This window comes from Alligator sinensis, unplaced genomic scaffold (assembly GCF_000455745.1).
Source record: "Alligator sinensis unplaced genomic scaffold, ASM45574v1 scaffold980_1, whole genome shotgun sequence".
Lineage (NCBI taxonomy): Eukaryota > Metazoa > Chordata > Crocodylia > Alligatoridae > Alligator > Alligator sinensis.
The window spans coordinates 669,268-681,643 of record NW_005842722.1 but is presented as its reverse complement, the minus strand read 5'-3'; the positions used below and the strand labels follow the sequence as shown (position 1 = coordinate 681,643).

The following is a 12,376-nucleotide window of genomic DNA, read 5'->3' as shown; positions in this document are numbered from 1 at the left end:
TTTCAGATGACTAGACCCTGAAATATTTCTTGCTTGTGCCTGTACTTATATTCACTGATCTGTCTGAAAGGCATTATGTTTGTCTGGGACCCAAACTAAACTTATTTCTATATATATATGGACCTGTTTAGTGAAAACCCATTTCAAATTTCTATGTAAACCTAGTGGCAGCTGTAGCTGTTTACTGGAGGAAATACAAAGGCTTCATACATGTATGGGTTTCTGCTTTGGAAGCAAATTGCTCACACAAAACTTACACTGAATGTGTTCAGGATCTTTTCTGTTTTACTTCTTATTTGTTATTAAAAAGATCTAACTGGTCATCTCTGAAAGTGTAAATTTACTTCTTGTTATAAATACAGTAGCAAATTGCTTCAAGAACTGAGACAGGAAGGAGCTTGCTGTCTTGGCCTTCTTTGTGCTGCTTTGAGCTATGAGGCTGAGAAGATCTTTAAATGGATTTTTAGCAAATTTACCCCATCCACGAAAGATGAAGTTAAACTTCTTTATTTGTGTGCAACCTACAAAGCACTAGAGACTGTGGGAGAAAAGAAAGCCTTTTCATCTGTAATGCAGGTAAGAAGGAGAAGAGTTTAAATGGTGATTGTATTGTTATTCAGTATAGTGCTTAACTTGGCTTAACATTTGCTCATTTCACTGATGAGATTAATGTGAGTAATCAAACAATATATTGGACCAATAGGCATATATTTTTAGAGCTGGTTGGGCATTTTTCACTGGATGCATATTCCTCCAGAAGGGCTCATTTTTATCAGAATTGAGGTTTTGTGGGAATTTTTCAGTTTTTGTAGAACTTCCTTCGGGAGGGAGTTTAGAGCTCCAAAATGGAGTATGTGGTCCAAAGCAGCAATGTATCTAAACCAAACAAAAGCATTTGGCAGTAGGGTACGGCACTTGATTAGGATGTGGGAAACCCTGGTTCAAATCCCTCTGTCTAACCAGGGAGTTGTGGAAAAACTTAGGTCACTCCCCTGAGATGAATCGAGCAGGCTTTCTGAATATTTAAAAATACTTGTGATCAGTGAAGCTTATTTTTGATAACTCATTGGCCTCAGTGAGTACTTCCACATCTGAAATGTTCCATTCTGTTCTGGTGTGGCTGTCACATTGGTATATTTACAACTGTTCCATTGAATACCAGATTTTTTTCTGGTATTCAATGGAATATTCTCTCTACCTGATTTGGAAGTAAGAAACAAGTGCCTCTTTTTAGAGAACTAGAGATCAGAATTACTTTCCTAGAGCTGCAAGAAAGATAACTTTGATTTAAAAAAGCAGTTTAGATGTGCACAGGAGCAAAGATTAGTGTTCATTTAAAAAAAAAAAATATTAAGTAGTGATTTCTGAGTGACTTGTGAACTTTGAGGTCTGGCATCATAAAATGTAGAAATGTAAGCTTGCATTTTGAAATGTCTAGTCTTTTTCCCAGCAGAGCACTCAAAGTGTAAACCAGTTACAAGGGTGCCTTGATAATGGACAAGATATCCACCAAAATTTGAAATTAATCAGCTAATCTATTTGTAAATTCCTTGGCTGCAAGTCTGAAATACCCTCTTTTCCCATTACTCACTCCGAGTTGAAAACTTCCGTGGTTTACCCTAGGCCCCAGCCTACAGTAAACCAGTAGAGCAGCAGTTCTTGACCTTGAGGTCTTTTCAGGGATGCTGCAGGGTGTTGTGACATTTTAGCACTGCTAGGTATGCAAACATCATTCACAAGATAAACCCAGAACTTTCAAGTGGAAATCCAGAGTGTTAAAATCACTCTGATCTCTTGTGCTTTTTCTTAGCTTTTGGTAATGGAAGAATTGCTCTATTATCTTTCTGTAGTGAAAAATCAGGTTAAAGCTAGGAGTTGACATTTTCTGAGCAGTGCCTTGAGTCTGAAAAGATTGAGAATCACTGCACTAAACTTTTGGTATGTAGTATTCAAACTAGCCTTTTACAAGAATGTTAACAACAATCAGATATTTTGAGGACATGTCCTTAGTGTTTGGGAAAGGCAAAGCCGCTCTATAGGAGAAACCATAAATGCTTGTAGCCTGGGTTCAACATTGGGGAGTTACAATATATTTAACATTTGTATAAACTTTTCTAAGTCAAGACAAGGCTTTAAACCTCAATCGTTTTGGAGAGCCTTGAGCGTATATTCTAGCCCATGTGAATTGTAGGCATTTGTTAGGAGTGCTACTCCTTCCACTTCAAGTTTTTAAGTAGTTCATTGGAACACCTAGCAGCTGCCAACTCCTCCCTAATGGTTGCCTTATTAGTCATTGCAGTTCCTAATAAGTTAAATTTATCATTCTCCACTTACCATTTCACACCACGGGCCACATCTAGGGATTCTCATTTTTCATTAGGAGACAAGATAAGTAGCATTTGTTGACACTGTTGCGATTCAAACCATTACCTACAGGTTTACAGCAGTATCATTGTGAGCAGTCATCCATTTTTCAGCACGCCTTTCTTATGCCTGTGTGTTTAACAAAACTCATGACTTTTTAAAATCTGTTTTGGAATACACTGAAATAACTAGCCCTTTAAATATGCTATTGTTTTTAAGCTTGTAATGACCAGCCTGCAGTCTATTCTGGAAAATGTGGATACACCAGAGTTACTTTGCATATGTGTTAAATGCATCCTTCTTGTGTCCAGATGTTACCCACATATTTTCAGCACCAATTTTAGGGTAAGCCTTTGCCTGATTTTTACCTTCTAATATGCTGTATCAATGTTTCACACAATTAAAGAAGACTGATTTGCTATTTTTGTTGTTTTCAAGGACACGGTTGACATATTGGTTGGGTGGCATATAGATCATACTCAGAAACCTTCTTTGACACAACAGGTGTCTGGTAAGTCTGGCCATAAAAATATGTGTGATCAAAATGTAATATATGTGATCAGTATTTAACAGTGGTTTACTGTATGCTTTGGACTGTTTGGATTTATTTCTAAGTGTTTGTTTCACTGTCATGGCATACAGAACCGTACAGGCCTCCCTTAGTCCCTAGCAAAGGTGTTTTGTATGTCATTGAGAACAGCTTCAGTTAATTGTCATGAATTAATAAAAGTCTCAGCTCTTCTTTACTTGGAGTTAGAGAATTGATACCAAAAAGCAAATGTTTCTGGTTTGATTAATCCATAACATTTTCTGTTTTATTAAAAAAAAAAATAGAAAATCCAGTAAAAGGATGTATTAGTTATCAACTCTCAGAAACTAACTTCTAAAAGGATAAGCTCCTTATTAATACCAAAAATAATATTGTGTAAAGAAGGAGAGAAAGATGTATGGTTAAAGCACTGGATTGGAAATCAGAAGATAAAGGCTTATCTTCTGGCTCATGCCACAGACTTTCATAAGGACTTTGGGCAAATAACTTTAAACTCTCTTAATTCCTCCCCTGTAGCCTCTTCAAGCAAGATGTAAACATACTTCTTTATAATATATTTATGCAGTGCTTGACATGTGACATCTAATATTGCTATAATGCCAATAATTATTAACAAAAAATGTTAATTTGAAATTCTAACATGAACATCATTTACTTTCTTTGTTAATACCCAAGTCAATGTACTAATATAGGGGTGGCCAGCCTGCTGCACATGTGCCCCAAGTAGCATGGGTGTGTGGGGGGGTGTGGCAGCAGCAGATGGGGGAAGGGGCAGGCAGCTGAGCCACAGATAAGGTAGGGAGCTGAAAGCAGAGCAGCACATTTGTCGGGGGAAGGTGATGGGATTGGCATTCAGGGAGGGTGTGGGGCTGATTTGTGGCATGCCTACTAAAAAGGTTGGCCCACACTTAACTCATTCTATTTCATTTGACTTGAATTTTATTCAGGGTGGCTACAGAGCTTGGAGCCATTTTGGGTAGCTGATCTTGCTTTTTCCACCACGCTGTTGGGACAGTTTCTAGAGGACATGGAAGCATATGCTGAGGTAAACAGTTATTGTATAGCAGCATTAGCAGTTTATAAAATAGAGTATGTCATAGTTACACGGTACTATTCGAAATACTTCCTTTTTCAAGTTCATGGAAAGCATGCGGAGATTAATACGTGAGGTTGATGGGAGGGAGCTCAAAGTGCAGAACGTAAAAGGAAACTGCACGTTTGCTTCTTAGATTTGTGTGAAATCTTGGTGTCACTGAAGTTGTCTTCGAGAAGGGAGGAGAGGGAAGGGACTTTCATCTGGGGTTTGCCCGGCCTGTGCTGAAGGGTGAGGCCGGTGGATTGGAGCCTCCCACCTTGGAGGGGCTCCAATCCACTCACCCCACCTCTAGCGCAGGCTGGGCAAACCCCATACAGCCCTCTTCCCCCCCATCCTGAAGACAACACCAGAGCTGGGGGTGGGGCTAGGGGAGAGACGGGCAGCCTCTCGCTCGTGGTTTGGCTCCAAAGTGAAGCTCAATTGTGTCCCTATCCTCCTTGATCAAACAGAGAATGGTGAGGGGGAGTGGGGTCTCTGTAACTCATGGCTCTTTTTCTGCAAAGCTCCATGGGTTACAGCAGGGAGCTGCATCTCTGTCGGCACCCATCGAGTTCACTGCAGACAAGCTTTTACCCCCTTGTTTTTGAGGAGCATAATACAAAGATGGGAACTGTAGGAACAGTTGTCTGAAACATTTGCAGGTAGCTCTGTTAATCATTCTTTATAAATGAATCCCAGTGAGACATAAGGGATGTGTTTCGTTTTTTTTCCCCTTAGTATTTTCCCTCCTTTGTAATCCTGTCTTTGTGGTTTCCTGTTGGGACAGATGAGAGGATTTTGAATTGTCATAGTGATTTTAAGAAAATGTGTTCCCTATTTAACAGGGTGACTGTTGCATGGTTATAACCTGCATGAATAAGAATTGTAATTTGTACACCATTATATGTCAGTATAACTTATTCTACCCCAAAAAGTTTCCTGGTAAAAGCAGAGCTTCATAGGTGCTCTCTGTTAGAGAGAAAATGTTGTCACCTCCTTACCATTACAGCTGTGTTAGCAGAAGTCTGTAGTATTTTTTTTTCTTTTTTCTTTTGTTCTGAAATGGGATGGGATGCCTTTTAACGGATAGTAAAACCACAGTTTTTAGGTAGCTATTTTGTTATATATGTGAAAGCTGCTTTTGCTTATCGTATAATAACATTTGAAACTTCCATGCCTAGGACCTCGGCCATGTGGCTTCTGGGGAGTCAGTAGATGAAGATATTCCTCCTCCTTCTGTATCACTACCAAAATTGGCTGCACTTCTTCGGGTTTTCAGTACTGTGGTGAGGAGTATTGGGGAGCGCTTCAGCCCAATTAGAGGACCACCAATTACTGAGGCATATGTAACTGATGTAAGATTTCAGTATCTTTTTCACATTACTTACTGAGAAAGATTTGTCTCTTCTGACTAGGTGCCTGGTTTTTATCATCTGTGGTTGTGCCTATTTATTCAAGCTATGTTGCTATAGAAATAATTATGAACACAATCTAACATTAGCATTGGAATTTATACCGTGTATTTTTTTTGGTACTAGAGTATTTTAAGGAATAGTTTAAACTCAGTCTAAATATTACAAAGTATGACTCTGACTTTTGTGGTATAACAATATTGTAAGTGGCTGGGATTTGTCAATAAAACAAGGATTTGGTCTAAACAAGGCCAGCACATTCAAGATACAAGACTACTTGCACATACAAAATTTGGGTGCTCAAATTTCATGGTTAAAGCCTAAGGCAATCTTTGATTCACTTGAACATTGACTGAAAAGGGGCTTTTCTGGCACAAATGAAAAAAAGAAGCCAAACCCTGTTTCTATTGAATGCAGTTAGATTTTTCTGCTGTGGATTTCAGTTGGGGCTGACTAGGACCCAGAATAATTAACTTGCAGTTCCTGTGTGCTTGCGGGTTTCTTAGGTTTCCAGCTTTTAAATTTGACTGTTGTTTGTTCATTTAATTAAAATATAAATGTTTGTACGTGCATTGTCAATTTATAGTAACTAAATACTCATTCCACTGTGGGTTAGTGTGGTAGATGTAGTTTCAAATGGATGCAGATTTTTGGCTCTGTTTAAATGACATGCAATGCTTGCTTTGTTTAGATGGAAATGAATTTACTTTCTCTCTCTTCCAGGTTCTCTATCGAGTAATGAGATGTGTGACTGCAGCAAACCAGGTGTTCTTTTCTGAAGCTGTGCTGACGGCTGCCAATGAGTGTGTTGGTGTTTTACTTGGTAGCTTGGACCCCAGTATGACTATACATTGTGACATGGTCATCACATATGGATTAGATCAACTGGAGAATTGCCAGACTTGTGGTACTGATTATATCATCTCAGTCTTGAATCTGTTGACACTGGTACATACAAATTCTCATTTTTGTGGGGTTTTTCTAATTAGAAAATGTTATATATCAGACTTTTATTAAGGTATCTAAATTTCAAACTGATTTAACGGTAAATTGAGACCGTTGTTCCATTTTAGTCCATTTAGGTTGTGTAATCACTGCTTCATCTCCCTCCTTCCCTTTTCAAATACAAATATTTGAATTTGTCTCTGTAGAACCTGAATTATATGTTGAGTAGTTTTTAATTTAGCCAAGGTAACTGCTCTTTCATTTAACCTAGGGACAGAGCCATTTCTTTAGGTTAACTTAACTTCTTCTCTGAAATTGATTAAAAACATTTGGATTGCCAGAGGGCCAGGAATTTAGTAAGTTTATGCAGCCACATCTGTTGTGGTTAACTAGTGCTGAAACATCAGTGTACGAAGAGTATCTGCCTATGAAAGCTCATGCCTCTCTGAAACAGTTAGTCTCTATAATGTGCCACCCTGCACTACCTTCTGCCTGATCAACAACAAGACCATTGGCTAAATTACTCTTCAGTCTTGGGTTGGGGTAGGAGGGTAACCATTTTAGCCTGCTACCATGGAATTTATGTCCAGCAACCTATATCATCTATGTGCTTGAGTACAATTGGGTTGAAAAGGAAGTATTAAAACAGCATGTCCTCTGAATAGTGAATCTAGGGAAAGTGAATTTAAGTTATCAAAAAAACCCAAAACCCATGCACATTGTGAAATTGTTTCTGAGACTCATTTCCAGACTTTGATATAAGCAAACAACCACATGCATCTTTAATGAAGTACTGAATATTTGAAGAAAAGAATTTTTAATAAAAAGACATAAATTCAGGACATTGAAAATGTATATTATCCATGCTTCATTTTTTTTTCTTTCTTGTCCCAGATTGTTGAACAAATAAATACAAAACTGCCATCTTCATTTGTAGAGAAATTGTTTATACCAGAATCTAAGCTACTTGTACTTCGTTACCATAAAGAGAAAGAGGTAAGCAGCTGATACCTGTTTAACAAATAGACTGTATTGTAGTTTTATGCATTTTTAGAGTATTCCGGGGATAGAGTTTTTAGCTGTTGTTAATCTAAAAAGCAGAGGTAGACAAAACTCTTGGTGTAGAAGCGATATCACCCAACATGGCTACAACCTATATCCCTGAAACATGGAAGATATCTTCATTACCCATTTGGAAATGTAATCTTCATTGCTAAACAGGAAAGAAGCAAAATTCAACTCCCTGCCTGACATCTGACACCTTCAGGGAAGAAGCCTGATGGAGCCTTGTCTCTGCCTAATTTTCAGTCACAGAGTAACTTTTTCACAAAGGGACTTTGAAACCCAAGGGAACCCCCTACCATTCTTTACCTCCCCTGTACAAGATGAAGTTTCTTTTCTGCCTGGGAGAACTTTTACAATCTTTGAATTCTGCTCTGCTTGATGAAGGGTGTTTGGGCCCAAAAGCTTGCAAAGAGAGAGAATTTTTTGCTACTATTTAGTTGGTCTAATAAAGGATTCCACTTCTTCACCAATTGTTTTGTTTGCCTTTTTAGAGTATTGACTTCTTAGGTTACAGCATTCTGCTCCATAAGAAACAATGTTGCATTATAGAAGGCTGAACTGTGACATACTATAAACATAACAATTAAAGTTGGGCAAAAAGTCTAAAAATCCAGGGTTGTGGGAGGCTTTTTTTTGTACATGGTATTTTTGTGTGCTAAGTATGCCCTTGTCCCAAATGAATTTAGTTGTTTTTAACTGTATTTCCATGTAATTTTTAGGGTTTTTTCAGTTGATATTTTTGTTTATCATAGAATTCATACAAAATTAGGGTTAGAACAGACCTCAGGAGGTCATCTAGTCTAGCCCCCTGCTCAAAGCAGGACCAGCCCCAACTAGATCATCCCAGCCAGGGTTTTGTCTAGCCGTGTCTTAAAGACCTCCAAGGATGAAGTGTCCACAACCTCTCTGGGTAACCTGTTCTAGTGCTTTATGATCTTCCTCAAGAGTTTTTCCCCCCTAATATCTAACCTAAACTTCCCTTACTGCAATTTGAGACCGTTGCTCTTTGTTCTGTCACTTGAACACCTTTAATAGAAGTTCAATTGTCTAAAATGTAATTCTTACATAGTCATTTTGAATGATATCCTAAAATCTACTTTGGGTAGGTGAACTGAAAGAGTTAACTATCGAAGACTGAAAGCTTAAATAAGCACAGTATTATACTGGACTTATTCTTGTGTCATTAATTGGCCAGCAAGAAAGCGTCAAAAATGACGTCTCTTAACTATATTTTAAATCTTTCGATTCTCAAGGTTGTTGCAGCAGCCCATTCTGTATATCAAGCAGTATTGAGCCTGAAGAACATTCCGGTTTTGGAGACGGCTTACAGGTTGATTTTGGGAGAAATGACCTGTGCTCTGAACAGTCTCCTCTGTAGCCTGCAACTTCCTGAGGCCTGTTCTGAAATCCAGCATGATGCCTTCAAGAACCACGTATTCAGTGTGGCTAATGCAAAGTTTGTAGTTATATTTGACCTCAGTGCCCTAAGTACCATTGGAAATGCTAAAAACTCATTGATTGGGGTGAGTATTGAATTTGGTTATAAAAATAAAAAAGGCTTTTGATTTTTCTTGAATGGGTATTTTTGGCTTTTATTGACAGAGTAAGCACAATTTTCTCTGGCCTCACTTGAATATTATAAAACTTCATTTCAACATAGTATGCATTTGTACTTGAGGTGACTCTGTTTTTCTTGGTCTCCTACATAAAACTTTCATGGGGAAAGCAGTTTTAGTAATTTCAGTGCTCCAAAATTCACCAAGATTATTGTAGTTCTTGTTTAAAAATGTTCAGTGAATTCCGAAATATAATTCCCAGGTCGTAGTTCCTTTATTGGGGTAATAACGCATTGCTTCTGATGTTGTCAGGGAATTCTTCTTTATGTAAAAATACAGAGCAGTTTTAACCAGTTGTAGTAGAAGTAGTATACATTGACAGTAGGCTGCACATTTTGATGTTATAGTCTCTATTTTTTTTTCAAGTGAATACAAGTTCTTTAAAGCACGATACCATATGCTGTTCTAAAAAGTGGTGTTGGGGGCAGAATAATTACAAGAAAGATCATATTAAATAAATTCACATAAAAAGTTCTGCAGAACAATGCATTGAACAAAGGGTTTGGGAAATTCCTCTGCAGGAAAGAAAAATGTGCAAAGCTGCAGTGTCAGTTTCCACATTATTTACCCAATCTACTCTTGCATCCCTTTTAAGCCTGAAAAGACCCAGGTGGGCTTCCTTAGCTAAGGGCAGGAATGTGTATTCATTCACATTTGAAAATGTATAGATAGAAAAAAGGTTGAGTCCCAGTAAAAAAAGTACTGACTCCAAGTTCTTAGTATTGTATTTTTTGTTTAAACAGAACTCATGACTTTTTTCCTTCATAATTCAGATGCACGTAAACATGGCTAATAGCTGTTTCCTTTCTGTAAACTTCTACACTTGCTTGACAATTGTTTTACAGATGTGGGCCCTTTCTCCAACTGTATTTGCATTACTCAGTAAAAATCTGATGATCGTACATGATGACATAGCGGTGCATTTCCCTGCTGTTCAGTATGCAGTTCTTTATACTTTATATTCGCATTGTTCCAGGTATGACAGTTATTTAATCATGAATGATTAAGTGAGAATTTAAAAATGCTAATATGATTTTTTGGTGAGGTTTCTTATACTATTTAATCCTTATTTTCAGTCATTGTTTATATTCAAAATTGAAATATACAGTATTATTTCCTGCACAGTATTCTTCTGAAACAAATGAATGCCCATTTGCTAACTAGACCTAGATTTCTTGGTTGAGCTAGTAATCAGCTATGAAAAAAATAAGCTTTCAATTTTTCTCTATAAGTCCTAGTTCAAGTATTCTATAAATGATGTGGACCAAAACAATTTAGGAAAAAAAGAAACTGGTATTTTCTTTTTAAACTCGTATCTAGTTTATTCTTTTAGTTCCACATTGTAGAGCACTTCGTTTTGTACATCTTTCTCATAAATCTGGCACAACATTGTATCCTTAAATGCAACTGCAGAAGTTAAAGTAAATTTTGTTGTATTAGGTAAAGTATCCAGAAATAATAAACTTTTAGATTTGCACCGTAAGACTCTAAGGTGTGATGTAAAAACTCTAGCTTGAAATAAATTTAGGGAGGAACAGATTGCTGATATGCATCTTAATTCTAAGATGGCACAAGAGTGACTATATGAGGAATCACTCATTTTTAAGATATTTTGCATGTATTGTGGTTGAATCCAGTGTTCTTGGTGGCAAGGAAGAACAACAGCACTTTTAAGCTGGATAAAATGCACATAAGGCTGGTGCTAGACTCCCCAGTCAGTGTTGCAAATATATGTTGTTGTTTTTTTCATATCTCTCTATTTAATTTAGTAATTGTATTTTCAGTGCTTCAACAAGATTTGGAGTCGCAGCATGAAACAAATTACAGCATAATTATATTTAACCCCTGCCTGTTTATTCAGTTATTAATGCCACATCGAAATTTATCTGTGGAGATGATGTTTGCCAGCATAGAAAATACTTGATGAAGTTTTACTGTTAGAAAGTCATGTGATTGTTATATTTAAACTAATTTCTGAATATGTCTGGATGTGATGCACACTTTTTTTTTCTAGTTTTGAGATGTATTAAAAGGAATCTTTTGATGTTTTCCTTCAGGCATGATCACTTCATATCTAGTAGCCTCAGTTCCTCTTCACCCTCTTTGTTTGATGGAGCGGTAATTAGTACTGTGACGACAGCTACAAAAAAACATTTCTCTATCATACTAAACCTTCTAGGATTATTGCTTAAGAAAGATAATCTCACTCAAGATACCAGGTAACTACTAGTTATTTCTGATTATTGACTTCCCAGGATTTCTCTTTCCACTAGCATTACTGGCTTGAATTTTAGAAGCAAGAAAATGTCTACAGCCATGGGTAGATTCGTGGTGAGAGAAAGCAATTGTCGCGTCTTGGTCATGGCCCAGTTTTGTGGTCATTTCACAGCAGCCCATCCCTTGGTGCTGATTGGCAAAGAGGCCCGATCCCTTGGCGCTGATTAGCAGAGAGGCCCCGGGGAGAGGAGGGATGAGGGGGCAGCTGCCATCTTGACTGCTGGCTGCCCTTCTGTGGCCCAGCTCCTTGGCACTGATTGGCAGAGAGATGTGAGGGGGCAACCGCCATCTTGGCTGCTGTCCTTTGTGCTGCCCTGCCAACCGGCGCCTTTGCTCTCAGGTGGGCTGTGAAGGTGGGCCTCAGCAGCAGCGAGGACCGCTGGTTCCCACTGGGGAGCCAGCATTTTAATTTTTTTAAGGATTTTTTTTTTTGGTTAGTTTCCTGGGAAATCATGGCCAATGCCATTTTTTGTAGAAATCAGTTTTTTTGTGGTTTCTGCAAAAAGTGTGAAACAGCAATTTAACTAGATCCCTAGCTATGAGTAAGCTTGTTTCAGAATTTGGCCTAAGGTGCCAGTGGGCAACTTGAAATAACAATTTAGGATATAATATGCATCATGAGATGAGTATATAGAACAGACTGTTCCTTTAACGTCTTTTTAGGAAACTGCTGATGACTTGGGCTTTGGAAGTGGCTGTTCTGATGAAAAAATCGGAAACATACGCACCATTATTCTCTCTTCCATCTTTCCATAAGTTTTGTAAAGGACTCCTAGCTAACAGTAAGATTTCACAAAATTGTTTCTTCTTATTACTTACCTTTTTTATAAGCTGCTATTTGCCATTTAGTTATGTCCTTTGTAAGCACAACTGGTAGATATAACTAGGGCCACCTCCTGACTTGCATTTTTGATGGTTCTAATAGCAGCTGTGTAACCATTTCCTTGCCTCTTCCCCCTACCCTATAATGTTGTCTGGTGTTTAGAGAGGAAAACTATTTTTGCATGAAGTAATTGAGGTCCCAGAATAGGTTTATTGATATTCTCAGTGCTACAACTGATTTTTGGCAGTC

At 37.9% G+C, this 12,376-nt stretch overlaps 1 protein-coding gene across 4 annotated transcripts in view; it reads left to right on the top strand.

The window, feature by feature from the left end:
• Window positions 1-12,376, top strand: part of SMG1 (SMG1, nonsense mediated mRNA decay associated PI3K related kinase) — an 82,718-nt gene that overhangs the window by 17,707 nt on the left and 52,635 nt on the right. For 3 of the 4 annotated variants that reach the window (XM_025216285.1, XM_025216284.1, XM_025216287.1), the window contains 11 exons: window positions 363-576; window positions 2,584-2,709; window positions 2,803-2,875; window positions 3,862-3,959; window positions 5,171-5,344; window positions 6,125-6,349; window positions 7,241-7,342; window positions 8,665-8,934; window positions 9,873-10,003; window positions 11,085-11,246; window positions 11,968-12,086. In XM_025216285.1, the coding sequence (XP_025072070.1) occupies window positions 363-576; window positions 2,584-2,709; window positions 2,803-2,875; window positions 3,862-3,959; window positions 5,171-5,344; window positions 6,125-6,349; window positions 7,241-7,342; window positions 8,665-8,934; window positions 9,873-10,003; window positions 11,085-11,246; window positions 11,968-12,086 (1,694 nt within the window). The remainder of the gene's footprint in view (window positions 1-362; window positions 577-2,583; window positions 2,710-2,802; window positions 2,876-3,861; window positions 3,960-5,170; window positions 5,345-6,124; window positions 6,350-7,240; window positions 7,343-8,664; window positions 8,935-9,872; window positions 10,004-11,084; window positions 11,247-11,967; window positions 12,087-12,376) is intronic. The other variant, XM_025216286.1, reaches the window with a different exon arrangement.